Genomic DNA, 18,257 nt, shown 5'->3' with positions numbered 1-18,257 from the left:
ATTACAGGCATGCTCAACTCAGCTTCATAATCTTCAATAGAATATTTACTTTACACCTCACTAGTGCTGCTTTTTATTCTATTTGTTTGTTTGTTTGTTTCCGGTACCGGGAGTAGAACTCACGACCTTGCGCTTGCCAGGCAGGTGCTGTGCCGCTGAGCTAAATCCCCAGCCCCAGTGTGCTGCTTTTTATTTTGAAAAGTTTTTACTGTTTGGGGGCTTTGGGTATAGCTCAGTGGTACAGCACTTGCTTAGCATACAGGAGGTTCTGCTTCAATCCCCAGCACCAAAACAGAAACAAAATAATTTTTACTCTTTTTCTGATGCATCTGACTCAGTTAGAGACTCTGTATCAAAGAGTCTTATTGGAGGGGGTGTATTTAAACGTGTATGTATGTTTACACGTGCATATATGCGTCTATATCTGGGGTTTCAAAAGAGGATTTGAGGTGGTCCCACAATTTTTACAGTAACCTTTTTCCGACGAGAGAATGTACTTTTGTTGTAGAATGTGTAAGAAAGTGGGACCGCCTGTCTTCATGTCTACACTCTGTGGCCTGCTCCCCCCGGGGTTGCCATCCTCCCCTGGCCGCAGGGTCACTTCCCTGAGTTCAGGATGGCGGCTCCCCGTGCCCAGTCACTTCCCACTGCTCCTGTCACGATGTCGGTATCGTGCCGGTGACTTCCCCGCAGCCCGGCTTCTCACTTCCTTGAGCTTGCTTCTGTCTCAGGCAATCACGTCTCGGGGTTTGGTTTTGGTTTTTAAGAGCCATAATCTTAACCATGTAAAATCTCGGTTATATGAACCTTTCTCCGGCTTGACTCTGGTACCCAGCAGTTCTCTCTGGGTCTATTTGTCTCTCGTTTGTCCAGTCTATGATCCGCTGATTCTCCCACCTTCTCACTGCCCCTCACCCGCCCCCTGCTGTTTTCTCTCCCTTGCAAAGCTTCAATTCCAAGTCATTGTGACGGTCACTCCCTGTGTGCACCGCAGTTCCCTCGGCCCTGACTGCTCATCTCACTCTCTCGGCAGAGCCACACCTGGTAAAGTCTAACCCCATGCCTTGCGGCTGCAACCACGCAGCTGGATCTCTAGTCTTGTTTTAAACCCGTGACCCCCTGAGCCTGAGCGTACGCCCTACCTCGCTCTACTCTCCCTTTTTGAACTTCTAACACCTCTTTGCAGTCCTCACCCTTGGTTTTTCCTCTCGGCTGCCTAGCTGCCCCTGCTCCTTCGCCGGTCTGTTCGTCCAGAGAATGCTGTGCGTGCAGACCTCCTCACCTAGCTGCCCCAGCCGCAGGGTGCTCATCTGCAGTCTGCCGGCTGTGAGGACCACGCCTCTGGTGGTGATCAGCGGGCTCGCATCTCCTGCCGAGACGTCTTTCTGCAGGTCCCACTGCCTGTCACTCTCCGCTTGCTTCTCTGATCTGGGGTTCTCAGCATCGGCACCCTCGACATTTTGGGTGGCTTTGCTGTGTTTTATAGGACACGTGGTTCATTCCTGGCCTGTACTCATCGGATGCTGTTGGCAGCCTCCCTTCCAGCTATCGCAGCCCAGTATAGCGCCACACATCGCCAAATGTCCCCCAGTGGGCAAAAGCGCTCCTGGGTGGTGCCCGTGGGCGAAGGTGTTGAGACAATGTGTGTGACTTCTTAGGATTTTTCTTAGGCCCATCAGGACTATTCTGAATGTGATTAGTTTCTTGATTTCTTTCTCAGAAAGTTCATTATTACTATATAAAAATGCTGCTTTTTGTTTTTTTTTTTTTTTTTTTTTTTTTGTTTTTCTCTGGTACCGGGAACCAAACTCACGACCTTGCGCTTGCCAGGCAGGCGCTTTGCCGCTGAGCTAAATCCCCAGCCCCAAATGCTGCTTTTTGTGTGTTGATTTTGTACCCTGGAACTTTATGACACTTGTCTTCCAATTCTAACAGGGACGTGGTGGAGTCTTTAGATTTTTCTGCTTATCCACTCATGTTTGTCCGTGTGATTATCTCTGAGTGTGTGTCACTCACGGCACTGACAACTTCTTCTCCTGAATTCCTCAAGGCCCAAGATGAGCGCTTTTCTCCAGAGAAGGTTTGCTTTGGCTTCCGCTAGCACTTAGGAGAACCGCCGGGCTGGGGCCACCAGCCGTGCCCTGCGTCTGTCATTGTGGGTCACTCCGGTGATGGGAGTGCTCGCTGGAGTCCATGACGGACCAGGTGGTTACAAACCTTCGGGATGGCTTTCCTTCCTCTCCTAACTCTGCTTAACGCCAGAGCAACTCTGTAGTCCCCTTGGCAATGGAGTGGGGTGGTTTGGTTTTAGAAAGTGCTTTTTTAGGATCTCAAGTTCGTACAGGAAGGGTTCGCATTAGACTCCGCTGTCCCGTCACTGATAGGCCCAGGCTTTGACCTCTGGATCCTCCTGGGGCTCTGACGTTTCCTCAGATGCAGCTGTGTTCTTCTGTTGACTTCAGCCTGGACTCAGCCCCTTTCGCCTCGTAATCACGCTCACGCCTTCTGAGCAACATTGGGCCACCACCTCCCTGCCTTCTTGCTGTCTTTTGGCTTGAGGTCTTAAAATTTTCTATTATCTTGTTGGCGCTTTCATGTCCTTTTAAGGAAAATTCTCATTTGTGCTGGGTGTGGGGGCACACGCCTGTAATCTCAGTCCTCAGGAAGCTGAGGCGGGGGGATCGCTGTGAGTTTGAGGCCAGCCTGGCCTCCATAGCGAGTTCAAGGCCAGCCTGAACTGCATAGTGAGACCCTGTCTCAAAACAAAACAAAACAACCTCTCATTTCTTTGTAGTTAATATTTTATCCCTTCATTCTAGTTGTCTGTAGTGGGAAGGTTCATCATCTGAATAAGCTCGTCTATTGCTTGCAAAACCAGAAATTTTCCTTTTTAAAAATTTTATTATTATTATTTTGGTTTTTGTGTTTTTTGAGATAAGGTCTTGCTTATGTAGTTCAGGCTGTCCTTGAACTCACTTTGTAGTCTAGGCTGACCTCAAACTCAGGGCAGTCCTCCTCCCTCAGCTTCCCAAGTGCTAGGATTATAGGCATGTGCCACCATGCCCAGCAGTTTGTCTTTTTAGAAATATATTATAGGTGGTTCATTCAAGCCCAGCCCGGGCAATTTAGTGAGATCCTGTCTGATAATGAAAAGGGCACGAAGTGTGGTTCAGTGGTAGAGTATCTGCCTGCCAGGCATGAGGTTCTGCTATGTTTACTCCCCAAGGGAAAGGAAGGAAGGAAAAAAGGGAGGGAGAGAGGGAAGGAAGGAAGGAAAGAAGGAAGGAAGGAAGGAAAGAAGGAAGGAAGGAAGGAAGGAAGGAAGGAAGGAAGAAAGGAAGGAAAAAGTAGAAATTTTGCATCTTTTCCACCCTATTCCTTGGAAGATACTTATATAATTATTAGTGATGCCCAACCTCTGGAAAGGACAGGATGGCTGACTGGTAAGGAGACTTGCTTTTTTTATTCTGTAGGTCTTGAACTGTTTTCAATGTGAAAATAATGCTCTTTTTCAATCGCGCTCATCTGTAAAGAACTAAACTTTTTTTCCAAGTGATATTTTTGTTCTCTAAAATGTTTTTTTTCTTTATATGTTCCATTGTAGAAATTCTTTCACTTTCTAGGTTGAGAATATTTCAATTAAAATCCAATTAAACAATGAAGTTTAAAACTGTTTTAAACTTCTCTCCTGGCTAGCTTTAGTACTGCCTTGGAAGATGAAGCTCGTGTAAAAGGAAACAAGTGTGCTGACCTTGTGCCCTTCCTGCCCCAGTGTTTGTCTCAGGTTAAAGCAAGGAGCCAGGCTGGGGCGCTAGCCCTACCACAGAGAACTTACCTGGTTGAGCAGGGAGAGTGCTGGTCACTTTGAAGATTCAACACTTGTCTAGATTGCAAAAGGCCAAGTGTAGATCAGAGGAAACACTTTGTTGTTCATTTAGATGAAAAACTGTGGCCCTCCAAGTTGGCTTATTTTGAAATATTTCTGAGGCTGAACTCAGAGAGGCACCGCAAAGGCAAAGCAGTGATGGTCACACGCAGATGCGTCAAGTGTGGCAAACGACAGTGAAGTTTGAATGCTGGATATTGAGAACTTGTGGTTCTTAGGGGAAATTACAGGGACAGTCATTGGTACCGAAAGTCCTATGCTGTCTATTTCTCAGACTTAAAGACACCCAAGTGGTGAGTCACTGATGTTCCTCTATCCCGTGGAGCTAAGGTCTTCTGCTCCTCAGAGAGAAGAGGCACAACATGAAATTTCTACCAGCGGTGCCTGGACATGCTGCACCTGCCAGCCCTTGGCTGTGCTCACCTGGTAGGGCTTCCAGGGAGGTACGAGTCAGTTTCCTTCTGTCCCCCTATTTATGGGACTCTTTATGGGGCCGTTCCCAAAATAACGTCACATTGATTTCTGGTTTCCAGTTCTGCATGTAAATTGCAATCCCAACCTAAGAAGGGGTTGCAAGCTAAACAGTCTGAAGAATCAGCTCTTGTTAAACTTGTAAGAAAAGTGGGGTCACCGGGCAAACTGCTGCTCTCAGACATGGAAAAATGTGGAATGACGCAGAGAATCACAGTGTATCTTCTCAAAACCACACGGAGACTGTGGCTGGGGCAGCAGCACGCATCACTGATGAATCGGTGAGGGCTCCACATGGGCAAGTCAGGGTAAACAGACGTGCTTTTCTTAGCTTTAAGTCCAGGAGCTCAACAAGGTTCTCCCAGTAACTAAGAGAAAAATCCCCTCATGCTTCTGCCAGAGCAAAGCACAGCACCTTTTCACAGCACCCTGTTTTCACAAGGTCTGTCGTCACAAGAAGCAATTCAACCCCAGCCTCCTCATCGTGGGGCTTTTTAGAGCCTGGCCTATGAGGGGAAGGGAACTACCGAGCCTCAGCCTGCTCAGGTTGATCTGTCCCACCAAACATAGGTATTGCTGAAGAGAACTTGTGAAAGTCCAACCAGAGAGAGACACAAGCTCACTATAAACCAGACCTAACTATAGGTTTGGCCCACCCTGAAGCACCACATTACTAAACGCCTATGTGCAAAAGCTGCTTTCACCTAGTAATCATGCCAGGCTACCAAGAAAAAATTACATGGCACAGTTTGAAAAAAGAGCAAGCATCACAACCAGTCATGGTAAGAATGTTGGAATTATCAGATCAGCAATTGAAAGCCATGTGATTAATATGCTATGGGCTCTAGCGTTATACAGCTTTCAAGACCAGATGGGTAAGCAGAGAGATGGGATCTTAGGAAAGGATTAAGAAAAGAGCTAGACATCAAAACTACTGAGAAAGAGATGAAGAGTGCCTTAGATGGCCTCATCCAGTACCAGGACTGGCTTAAGAGAGACTCTCAGACTTGATGATATCCTTCTTTTTTTTTTTGGTACCAGGAATCAAACTCAGGACCTTGCACTTACCAGGCAGGTGCTTGTGCTGCTCAGCTATATCCCCGGCCCTTGATGATGGCTCAGTAGAAACCTCAAAAACTAAAAACTGAAGAGAACAGAGACTGAAACGACCTAGAATATCCTACAACTGTGGGACAATTGCAAGTGTGATATAAGTAGAATGGAAACATGAAAGGAAAGGGACAGGAAGGGAAGGGAAGGAAATGGGAAAAGGAAGAGAAGAAATGTTTGAAAAAATAATGAGAATTTCCCAAATTAATGTCAGATATCAAATCACAGACTCGGGAAGCTCAGAAATAGCCAAGCAGGATAAATGCCAAAGCAAAACAAAAGTACAACTAGGTTATAATTCAAACCACAGAAAATTAAACATAAGACAGTTCTGAGCTGTACCTGGTGGTACATTCCTGTAATCCCACCACTCTGGGAAGCAGAGGCAGGAGGATCAACAGTCTGAGTCCAATCTGAACCAGTTAGTGACTCAGAAAGACCCTGTTTCACAGTAAAAAATAAAAAGGCCGGGCTGGGGATTTAGCTCAGCGGCAAAGCGCCTGCCTGGCAAGCGCAAGGTCGTGAGTTCGGTTCCCGGTACCGGAGAAAAACCAAAACAAATAAAAAAATAAAAAAAAATAAAAAAATAAAAAGGCCTGGGGAAGCAGCTCAGTGCAAAAGCCCTGGGTTCACTTGCCCGTCAACAAAAGAAAGGAAGGGAGGAGGGAGACAGGTATAGAGGGATGGAAAAGAAAAGGGAAAGAAAAATTTTGTCTGGGCATGGTGGTGCATACCTGCAGTCTCAGTACTTTGGGAGGCTGAAGGAGGAGAATCTCTAAATTCAAGCTCAATCTGGGCTATTTAGCAATACCCTGTCTCCAAATAAAAAATTTAAAAAGGGCCCGGGATGTAACTCGATGCAAAGGCCTTGGGTTCAGTCCAAGTCTTGCAATCCCAGCATTGCATCACTTGGACCTTCTCTTTCTTCCATAGACCAAACATCCACCTAAGAATTGTTAGTTTAGATGAAATGAATCGCTGGGTGTAGTGGTGCACGCCTGTAATCCCAGCACTTGGGATCATTGCAAGTTCGAGACCAGCCTGGGCTATAAAGTGAACTCAAGGCCAGCCTGGGCTGCATAGAGAGACCCTGTCTCAAAAAGACCAAAAATAAAAAAAAAATACATCAAATGAATCTACCTCTCCCCCTTCTCACTGTACATATGTCAAAACTCATGATGATAGGATTATTTGCATCATGAAATAAAATACTGCTAGTGGAGGTGAACATACACACACATACACACTGATGTTTACATGTTCCCCAAAATGAAATACTTAAGATTAAATCTAACAAAATATATATAAGATCTGTATGAGGATCTGTATGAAGGAAACCAGAGAACTAAATAAAGGAGAGATTTTCCATATTTCCATGTTCATAAATAGCAAGATAAATACTGTCAAACTGTATATTTTTCTCACCTTGATCTTTAGATTCAATGCAATCTTAATTCAAATGTCAGCGGGTTACTTGTGGGTAGTGACATGCTGATTGTAAAGAGGCAAAAGGCCCAGAATAACCAACACCGTGCTGCAGGAAAACAAGGTAGACCGATGTCACCTGACTCCAGTAATCAAGACGATGTGGGATCGTTCCTCTGATCAGTGGAACAGAATGCAGAGCCTGTGAATAATCCCATACAACTATATGGACGGATCTTGACACGGTGCAAAGGCAAGACGATGCAGAAAATACAGTTTTTTCAACAAATGCTTTTAGGATAACGACATCCACAGCTGCCCAAAATTCTAAACACAGATCTTAAACTCTTCACAATAATTAACCCAAGACCATAAGAAAATAACTCAAGAAGATATGGAGATGGCAAATGAGCATATGAAAAGATGCTCCATATCAGTTGTCGTCAGGGAAGCACAAACTGACAGAACACAGACATAGTACACACCTGTTGGAAACCAAAATCACGGAGAACGCCAAAGCTGGCGAAGAGGACGTGGGGCAGCACAGTTCTCACTTTTCGCTAGTGGGACTGTGAAGTGGCACAGCCAGGGGCTGGGGCTTTAGCTCAGCGGCACAGTGCCTGCCTGACAAGCACAAGGTCATGAGTTCGATTCCCAGTACCGGAAAAAAAACAAAAAATAAAAAAATAAAGTTGTGAAATGGCACAGCCATACTGGAAAAAGTTTTGCAGTTTTTATAAAATTAAACATACTCTTAAAATCTGACCCAGCAATTTCACTCCTTAGTATTTACTCAAAGGAGTTGAAATCCTGTCTATATAAAAACCGGCAAATGGGGGCTGGGGATTTAGCTCAGCAGCACAGCGCCTGCCTTGCAAGCACAAGGTCATGAGTTCAATTCCCGGTACCGGAAAAAAAACAACAAAAAAACCCCAAACACCTGCAAATGTTTACAGCAACTTTATTAAGAATTGCCCAAACTTGGAAGCAACCAGGATGCCCTTCAACAGATGAACGGCCAAAGGAAGCTGCTACATCCACATAATGTAATGTTATTCAGCTCTAAAAAGAAAGAAGCTCTTAAGCCATAAAAAGTTATGGAGGAAACTTAAATGCATATTACTAAGTGAAGGAAGCCAATCTGAAAAGGCTACATACTGTATGAGTCTAACTATATGACATTCTAGAAAAGGCAAAACTGGAGACATAAGATGAATAGTTGCTAGGGGTTAGGAAGGAGGGAGGGATGAATATTCAGAGCACAGAGGATTTTAGGGCAGCAAAAATTCTCTGTATGACCCATAACAGTGGGTACGTATCATAGTGCATTTGTTCAAACCCGCAGAACACACAACACCAAGCTTGAAGCCTAATGCAGCTGTGGACTTTGGGTGACACTGACCTGTCAGTGGGGCTCCTCAACTGTAACAGACGCCGCTCCCTGGGGAGGGCTGTTGGTATTGGGGAAGGCTGGGCCTGTGTGCGCAGGGGGTAAATGGGAAATCCTCGTACCTTCCTCTCAATCTTGTTGTGAACATAAAACTGCTCTAAACAAAGGCTTAGGGGTGTGTGTGTGTGTGTGTGTGTGTGCGCGCGTGCACGCGTCCACAGGACCCAGCAACAACACAGCCAACCACACAGCGAGCAAGTTTAGCGATGCCCAGAGCCGCAGTCTCCCTGGCTGGGGGCTGGCTACTCAGGACGTTATGGAAAAGGCCAGCCTCCTGCAGGTTGTGTTAGATGGCAAAGACGGCAGCGCCAAGCACCGAAAGACAGTGCGGATGCCGCAGGCGCCGGGTGCCGTTCCAGGCGAGCGGGTTTTCCTCGAGCGTCTCTATGTGAATCGCAGAGAGTAGTTGGATAAACACCCGCTTTAAAGCTCCCCTTTTCGGTTCTCTTTTTTCTTGTGAGTGGGTGAGAGACAGAGGAGGGCGGGGAGAGGGAGCGGGAGGGACGGGGTGACGGGGGAAGAGAAGCCTACAAGCACATTTTAAAGCGAATGGAAAGCAATACCCTTGAATCATCATCAAAATCCAGAAACAGTGCATTGTTGCCCCTCCAGCAGCGCTCCGTGTGTTTCTGTAGTTCCCAGGTAGTATATGAAAATACCCTGGTTTCCTTGGTGTTTGTTAGGTCGCGTGGGCAATTAGCCAGGCGCAGTGGGTCAGGCCAGTGCACACACTTCATCAGAAAGTTTGTGTTTACTGTCACTGCTGTACCACGAACGCTGCCTCTGTGATCAAAAGTGTGTACTAACATGGGAGAGACAGCGGCTGGGAAAACCAGCCAGACCTCCGTGAGAAAGATAAGGATGCTTCCATCTCCACAAAGGCAGTGCTATTTCCCAAAGTCACACACAGGACAAACCGGAAGTGGGGGAAGCGGCCTCCCTGCAGGCAGCAGCCTTCCCAGGATCCTCTGGCACAACCCCTCCCCGTCTCTTCCCCTCCCCTCCCGCACCTCTCCCCGCTCCCCCCCAGCTCTCCCTGCGCAGATCCTCTTCTCCACCTTCAGACCTCTGGGCTACTATCCAGCCGGGGACAGAGAGCCCCGCAGGGAGCACGCAGCAAGTTACCCACGGGCAGAGACACAGTGTCTCCTGGAAGGCCATTCCTCCTGAACACCCTCCCTGGCTGCCCTCCGGCAGTCCTCCCTTCTGGAATACCTCCTCCCATCTTGTCATCTTTATTGTCTTTAGCTCACCCTACTGCCTTTATTTTCACTTTGTTTCAGCACGGACACCACTGTTTTCTGTTGGGATTGGTTCTGTGTGTGGTTTCACTTGGCTGGTCAGGGACCAGTCTCTCCTCCACTGTATCCCCTCCCCGCCAGTCCCACGCTAGGACCCAGATCAAGCCAGAAAGGTGGAACTGATTTGTTGAATCTAGTAAGTTCAAAGTGTAACCCTTTAGCTGGGTGTGGGGGTGCATGCCTATAATTCTAGCACTCTGGGAAGCTGAGGCAGGAGTATCACAAGTTGGAGCCCACTCAGCCTGGGCAATTTAGCAACTTAGCAAGACTCTCTTTCAATATTTTGACATCCTTTTTTTTTTTTTCCCCCGGTACCGGGAATTGAATTCACGATCTTGCGCTTGCTAGGCAGGCGCTTTGCCGCTGAGGTAAATCCCCAGCCCCTGTTTCAGTATTTTGAAAACGCAAATGATGTAGTTTGGTGTAAAAGCCCTGGGTTCCATCCCCAGAACTGGGGAAGAAAAGTGATCGATTAGCACTTTGCCCTGCCGTGTTTCAGGCATATTGTCTATGAAATTCACCGTGAACGATTAATACCTGCTGACTGTTTTGAAGCTCCACTTTTCTTCTTGTGATTTGAATTTTAAACATCAGATTTATTTGGAGAAAACAGAAAAGCCCATAACCCAAAGGATGAGATTTTACATCTCAAGACATCTCCCAGGTAGTAAATCTACAGATTACAAATCGTTTTCATGAAAGATATTTTTGTACAAATTCTACATGTATCCAGGTGTGGGACGTAAACCAGTCCTTGCCTCTATTTAGTGGGGGCAAGGAAGGGAGTGGGACAAAAGAGCTTTTTTGGACGCGACTATTGGAAAGGAAAGCAGACATGAAGGCATGACGCTCCACTTTTGAAAGTGTGTGTTTCTCACTATTAAAGTAGACAATAAATGATGTATGGGTAATGTTGTGAGGTGGTAATAGAGGATTGTGAGTCGCAGATAATACAGTGAGTTTATGACCTTTACTAATCTATTGCTTTGTCCCTGTCCTTCTGTGTAGTCACTTCGGCTTTCCCCAGGGCAGTATGAGGTTCTTCCTAAACCAGTTCCCAAGTACCCTTCCAAGTAAGTAAGTACTTATTAGTTAAGTTACTTTTACCCGGGCACAGTGGTACATGCCTATAATCCCAGCGACTTGGGAGGCTGAGGCAGGAGGATCCTAAGTTTGATGCTCCCCCTGGGCAACTTCATGATACTGTCTCAAAATAAAAAATTAAAGGGGCTGGGGATGTAGCTCAGTGATAAAGAACTTGCCTAGTAGCCATTCTGAGTACCCCAAAGAAGAAAAATTAGTTTTAACCATCTCACTTAGGCCTTCTTATTTACATATGTACTTATATACCAATACTTACGGCTTTTAAACCTCATTTAGGCACCTTCTATCCAGATTAACATTTTAAAATATGTAACAAATAAGAGGGAAGAAGTTAACAAAGATCTTCACCTTAAAAAATATATTTAGAAAAGTCATTTTTGTCTTTTATTTCTTTTTTAATATTTTAGAGACTACGTATTTCGTTCTGCAGTTCAAAGATTCCCAACCACCTTCTTCATTCCTGTAAGTGTAATGTAGATAGTTAATTCCTGATGAGTGTGATGGTTAAAACATATAGTGATTCTTTTTGTATACTAACCTTTTGTCCATGATACTGAGGAGCTGTGACTGGTTAATGTACTTGACTTTTTTTTTTCTTTTGGGTACTGGGAATCGAACTCAGGACCTTGCACTTGCCAGGCAGGTGCTTATGCCACTGAGCTGTATCCCTAGCCCCAATGTACTTGATTTAAGATATAAAGTATATCTGAAGATACACTAAGAATTTCCCATTTGTGTCACGTTGCAGAAGGATGTCTGGCTCCTTCGCTTTTTTTTATCAAGACATTTCCTGTACAGGTCCTGGGATATAGCTCAGTGGCACAAGTGCTTGCCTGGCAAGTGCAAGGTCCTGAGTTCGATTCCTGGTACAAGCAAACAAACAAAAATACACAAGAAATTTCCTGTACAACATGGTGACTAGGGGCCAGGAAGATAGCTCAGTGGCACAGCACCTGCCTGGCAAGCGGGAGGTCTCAGTTCAATCCCCAGTGCTGGAAAAAAGAAAAAAATACAGGCTACAGCATGGTGACTATTATTAATAACTGTACTGTTGAAAAATCATCAAGTTTTGTGAGGTAATACAAATGTTAATTAACTTGATTTGGCCATTCTACAATGTACACATGATATATATATTACACTTTCTATTTATCAACGTAAAAAAATATTTTTTTGAAAAGGTCTTTCCTCCTTGTGCAGTGTCAGTGTCTGGCTCTCAGGCTGAAAAACATGATCAAACGTGCTTTCTGAAAATGTTTTTCTTCTCACCAAAATGATACCAGCCCATGGTTAAACATCCGTTGGTGCCATAAATCATAGCTCAGCAGCCTCTTCCCCTCCCCACTCCCATAATCCATTTCCTCGAGGGCAGTCGCTTTTACAAGTTTAGCCAGTTCTCTGGTGTTTTCATCCATATTTCCAAACAACAACCTTTTGTCATGTCTATTTTATTTTTTTCAAATTTAGGCATTGTTATGGTTTGTGTCTAGATGACCCCCAAATCCTCACGTAGTCAGGAGGCGGGCTTCTAGGGTTTATGATGGATCCATGGTCCAGTGCCGGGGTTATGAGTGTGAGTGCCACACCCACCCTGGGGCGGGCAGCCTGCATACAACATAAGGGAGGGAAAGAGGCTGCTTGCCGCTCCTCCCTTTGTGCTCTGGTTGCTTTTGGTGTCTTCTTCTGCCATGAACTGTTGCCCTCTGCCATGTGCCACCCTACCTTGGAGCCAGCTGATTATAAACTGAATCCTCCACAAACTGTGAGCTAAATAAACCTTTCCCTCTTTAATTTGAACGCCAGGTATTTTGTCTCAGCAACGAGAGAAAAGTAACCAAGACAAGCTTTAGTTCTGTGTGGAATATGAGCCTGTAGCTCTCAGATCTCCACTATGTAAAACCCTCCCCCTCCCCCTCAATAGTTACGTCACAATTTTTATGTCAGTATATAATGCTTGGTATATTTTAATTTTGCTTTCATCCAGCCATATGGTATATTGCAATTAAGTTTCTTGAATTTTCCATTTTCTTGGAGTTAATAGCTGCTTCGCTTCTGGTTTGCTTAGTCTGTTGGGACCCACCTTCACAAAGGAACTGTAAATTCTCAGTGACACTCAAATACATCCTGCTTTTATTTGTTGTCTTTTGGAGGTAAAGCTCCTGGTGCATTCTGTCTTTCCCCTGCAAGCAAAGCTGGATACTTTCCAGCTTGATGTTTTGTGGTCCTGAGACATTGCTTCGCCATCCCCTTAGAAGTTTCTTGGTGTGGGCGCCATTTTGGTAGAATATGGGCGCCATTTTGGTAGAACATGGGCGTCGGTGAATTCCCTCCCTTCAGACTTGGCAGCGGCTCCTTCTTGGAGACAGAGGTTTCCGGGAGGTGAAATGAAAGTTCGGGGCATGGGTTGGCGCACAGAACTGACTCTCAAGGGACCTCCTCCAGGGGAGGTTTTGGGAACATGTGACAAGGCAGTTAGCTTCACGTCCCTGCTGCAGGATCTGCACGGCGTCGACAGCGTTTGCAGAGAAGCAGCCCAGCCTAGTGTCTGGCCCAGAGGAGGGCTCGGCCACAGGGGCTGCTGTTAATGTTGTTGTTATTTTAATATTTCTCTGGAAAGCTCAAGGTACAGACAGCCTTGCGCAAGGAGGAGGCCCAGAAGCCAGGCTTCTCTGCTTTCTCCTCAGGAAGGTCTTCGCTACTCACCTGTTCAGAATTCTCAGGCTCCCTGCTTGCGTTTATTTTTCCCCGTGGCATCCCTCGCTGTCTGACCCACTACACTGTACAGTTTGTCTCTCCTGTTTTTATCTGTCTCCCCTCATGGAATGTAAGCAGCATGAGATCCCTGTCCTTTTTGTCCCGTGTTCCCAGCACCTAGAGTGTGGCTGGCACATAGTATTAGTCAGTTAGCTACTTAATAAAATCAGCAGAGATATTCAATAGATCATTGTGTTAACTAAAAGAGAGTGTCTCTAGTTTCTTTTCTTCCAAAATGTCAAATATTCTTTCTGTTTTTAAAGTTTGCCAAATGCATGTACAGGAGTTATGACAAAAATGAACTCTTCTTGGTCAGTAGCTAACAAGTAGGGCATCAAAAATGAATAATGATATCAACAATCTGGAAGAATGAGAAAATATAAAATTATTTTGGGGCGGTTTGATGGACTGTAGTTGTTTATTTATAATTACAATCTTAGGGGTCTGAAAAGATGATACAGTAGGGGCTGGGGATTTAGCTCAGTGGCACAGCGCCTGCCTGGCAAGCACAAGGTCGTGAGTTCAATTCCCAGTACCGGAAAAAAAAAAAAAAAAAGATGATACAGTAAACATCTGACAGGGGAATAAAGATAACTGAACAGGGCCCAGAATAACATCTTAGCATATAGGTTTATGCTGGTCAGGACATAAGGCAAGCTAGTAGGGAAGGGGACAATTGAGTTTATGCTAAACAACTAATTAAATAAGTTGGAAAAAATGTTAGATCCTTACTTTGTAATGCACACTATAAGTTTCATATTGATTAAAGAATTAGGTACTTTTGACATATAAAACCAAGAGAAAATATATGAGTATATGTCTATTTTTAGGATAAGGTAGACTTTCTGAAATAACAGCAATGAATGGAACTTCAAAGGAAATTTGATTACAGGTGTAAATTTTTTTGTGTATCAAAAACAAACCTGTAAACAAAGTAAATAGACAGACGCAAATTAGGAAAAGTATTTTCAACAAACATAGCAGCTAGCTAGTGAAGAGATCTCAGTGGTAGAACTTAACCCCAACACTGCAAAAAAAAAAAAAAAAAAAGTCAGATAAAGCAACACTGGCCTTCTTGATAAAATTCTCTTAACAATATATAGGAAAAACAGCAACGTAAAAATAAAACAGATAAAGGCCATGAATGGACAATTCTCAAAATGAGAAATTCGGATACCCAGTAAAGTTGAAAACAACGCTTTGATCTTCAGAACAGTTCAGTGTGAGAAAGTAAAAGCCTGATTTGGAAGCTCTCTGGATGCGGGTGATGATCCAGGAGGCGGAGCAATGGCCCCCAAAGGTGTGTCCATGTCCTGGGGACCTAGGGGAGCTGGGGGACCCTGAGACCAGCAGAGGCTTTGCAGATATGATTCCATTAAGGACTTTGAGATGGGGAAATTATTCCAGATGAGCAGGGTAGGATCGCAGTGCAATCACAAGTGTCCTCACAAGAGAGGCTTGGCGGGGGGTCACATGCACACATACACCCACGAACGCACCCCCACGTGAGCGCACGGAGGAGGCCTTGTGCATGTAGAGGCGGGTTGCCCTGGTGCAGCCACCAGCAACTGGAAGAAGCAGGAAACAGACTCTTCTCAGAAGCCTCCAGAGCAAGCTTGTCCGGCCCCAACCTTGATTTCAGCCCAGTCACCGGATTTCCGCCGTCAGCCTTCAGGACCAGAAGAGGGTCGGGCCTGCGGTTCTAAGCACCGTGTTTGCGGTCATCTGCTGCCGCAGCCACACAGAAAGAATACAGGCGGGGATTCTCTGCAGGTGGGTTCCCGGGGGTGGGGGGTGAGGACCTGCATTTCCCTCCGCGGCCTGTGAACATCTTTTCTCTAGAACAGCCAGGTGCTGCAGAAAGACGGGGGTGGGTCAGCCTGCCGTCGGGGATACGCGCGGCCCGCATTCTGGGGGCCCGGTGGGGGCGGGTCTCACAGGGCAGAGGCGCTCCCCGGATTCCAGTGTGCGCAAAGGCCCCTGTCCTCACCACGCCCGGGTTCTCAGTTCAGATCTGTGCTGCCGTCCCCCCGAAGCCCCTGTCTTGAATGGGAAGGGGGTGAGGTGGGGCAGAACCTGGGGTGAAGACGTTCCCCGAGACCTTCTGCTGACAGCTCCTCTCCTGCAGGGGCCTGACGCCCGCAGCGTTCTTGGACTCTGTGGAGCCAATCAACCCGCTTCTCAGGGAAAGCCCTGCCTAGGCTCTCGGTGCGTGTTTTCTCCAGCCGGCTCAGGCAGGTAGCCACGGCCCTCCACACGCTTCCGAGCTTCCCTCTACATCCTCCTCTGCGGGCCGTCGAGTCTTCCGGCTGTTTGTGCCTCTGTGTGTGCGTGGCAGGGGTGGTGAGTGTCGGAAGGGGGTTACTCCAGAGGAAGAGAGAGAAATGCTTGTGTTCTGTTGGCTTTGGCAGCAGTGAAGATCCCATGTTCCCCCGCACTAGGTGACATTGTGTTTCTGAAATACTTTTGCTTACCATTAGAAAAGAACAACTCAATTAAAACTGTCCTTTCCGTTCAGGCCGGCATCCTACAGGACAAGCAACCTGGTATGTGAAATGGCAGAAGCCAGTTGATGCTGTTACTGATACTTTTTTTTTTTTTTTTTTTTTTTGGAGATAAGGTCTAGCTATGTAGTTCAGACTGGCCTTAAATTCACTATGTGGCCCTGCCTGGCCTTAAACTCACAGGACTCCTCCTGCCTCAGCCTCCTGAGTGCTGGGTTTACAGGCGTGCGCCACCACGCCCAGCTGATACTGATAATTTTGCCCATGTTCTTGTTGCTTTAGTGGAGCAGGTTTGGGGTTTTTTTGGTTTTTGTTTTGTTTTGTGTTTTGGTTCTTCCTCTGCCATTTTCTCTGGTATCACCTCATCTATTCCATTTTAAAATAAAAGTGATTTGGTGATTTGGAACAGCCTGTCCTTTAAAAAATAAAAAAAGTAAGAAGAATATTTTCATGGAAAATGACCCAAGGCAAAGAACTAGCCCAGGGCTGTGATTCACGTCTGCCCTAAACACATGGTGTCAGAACAGGTTTGTGGGTCTTGTTTGGACCCATAAGCTTGTACAACACAGGAAGCAAACACGTTGGGTCCGCCCTGTGGGGCGCTACGGCCTTTCAGCTGAGCGCGGCGTGGAAGCAGTGCTCACCGCTAGAGCTTGCAGTACGTGCACCCGTCCCTCCATGGGCCACTGGTATGTGCCGTGCAGCATCTATCTGAGAAGCTCATTTGGTTGATTTTACCACTCAGCCTAATTATTCCGGAGATTAACATTGCAGCGATGGGACCAGAGGATGCTCAGCGCTGGAAGAAACTTCATAAACCAGCCTTGAGAGTCGGCCTTGGTCATGACGCTGACTGCTGCTTCCCAGGCAGTTCCTGGTGCCAGGCACGGAGCTCATGAATGCCCAGTCCTGACCCCACACCATGGTGAGGTGGGTTTTACTCACCGTCTTCATTTGGTAGGTCAGGACGTGGACATTGCCTGAGGTCACACAGTTAGTAAGGGGAGCGTCAGCTCAGACCCCGTCCACAGTGAGCCTCAGAACCAGGCGCTCAGCTGTCCTGCCCAGGGAGCCCGCGGGATCAAATAACCGCAGGGAGCTGATCTGGGGCCAGAGCCAAATGGTTGAGGTTGCAACTACTTGTCCTGGAGAGCTACAAAGAGACGGGGGCCTTGGAAGGGAGGTAAGATGAGAGTTAGGGAAACCAGGGAATTAATTAAAACTGCACAGAGAGTGACCTGAGGCTCCACGTCCCTGTTCTCACAAGCAGAGCGGGCTGCGGAACGTTTACCCTTCCAGCACAGAACTGGTAGAGCTGATTATTGGTACATGACTATGGTCCCAGTTCCTTGGGAGGTCGCAGCAGGACGGTTGTGTGAGCCCAGAATTCAAGGCCAGCGTGGGTAACCTAGTGAGTATCTCAAAAAGTGAAAAGGACTGGGAGGTGTGGCTGAGCTCCGCAGTGCTTGCAGGGCACGTGCAAGTCCCTGGGTTAGGGCGGAAAGACTGGCAGTTTGTCCCCCGGAAAGTTCAGTGAGCCCACAGGGAAGAGGAGCACATTCCGACACTCAGGTGCCCCAGCAAGAACACTGGGTTACCGTTCGGTCATCTCAGCCGTATCCCAGCGCCTCCACTAGGCTGAATGATTTTCTTAGGTGCATACAAAAACCTCCCTCACGAACAAGAGATGGAGAAAAACAGACAGAAGACAGAGCCTGGTGAAAAGAGAATTCAGTGAATAGAAGGGGAAGATTAAAAAAAATACAATTAGTATCCACAGAGAGAAGAGAAAGGAAAAATTATTTTCATTAGTATTCTATGTTTAGCCAAACTATCAATCAACTGTGGAAACAAAATTTCAACATTTTCAAACATGCCAGAAAAATTACCTCCCAAGTATCTTTTTAAAAAGGTGCTACACATGATAAAATGTAGCAAACGCGACTAACTGCAGAAAGAGGGAAGGTGGAATTCAGGGGAAGGTGCATCCATCCGGGAGAGTAATGAAGAGATTCCCAGACTGACCAGTGCGCAGTAGGCTGAGAAAGAACCAATCCACGCTGAGAGTGGGGGTCCACTGGGAGTCTCTAAGGCAAACAGGACGCAAAGAACGAGGATGTCATAGGGAAAAAATTAAGACAATACTACAGAGTATGGTGGTATGTCCTTGTAATCCCAGCACTTAAGAGGCTGAAGCAGGAGGATTGTGCTGAGTTCAAGGCCAGCCTGGCCGGGCATGGTGGCGCATACCT

General features: G+C 46.4%; 1 protein-coding gene across 3 annotated transcripts in view; it reads left to right on the top strand.

Annotated features, from left to right (window-relative positions):
- Positions 1–18,257, top strand: part of LOC102016954 (chromosome unknown open reading frame, human C2orf61) — a 42,391-nt gene that overhangs the window by 7,069 nt on the left and 17,065 nt on the right. For 2 of the 3 annotated variants that reach the window (XM_013517606.1, XM_005390990.2), the window contains 2 exons: positions 10,652–10,716; positions 11,155–11,209. In XM_013517606.1, the coding sequence (XP_013373060.1) occupies positions 10,652–10,716; positions 11,155–11,209 (120 nt within the window). Of the gene's footprint in view, positions 1–10,651; positions 10,717–11,154; positions 11,210–13,242; positions 13,838–18,257 lie in introns of those variants that run through there. The other variant, XM_013517605.1, reaches the window with a different exon arrangement.

The sequence above is a fragment of the Chinchilla lanigera genome, unplaced genomic scaffold (assembly GCF_000276665.1).
Source record: "Chinchilla lanigera isolate Chin_1 unplaced genomic scaffold, ChiLan1.0 scaffold00040, whole genome shotgun sequence".
NCBI classification, from domain to species: domain Eukaryota; kingdom Metazoa; phylum Chordata; class Mammalia; order Rodentia; family Chinchillidae; genus Chinchilla; species Chinchilla lanigera.
Note: the sequence above shows the minus strand (reverse complement) of the source record. Positions and strands in the feature narration are given on the sequence as shown.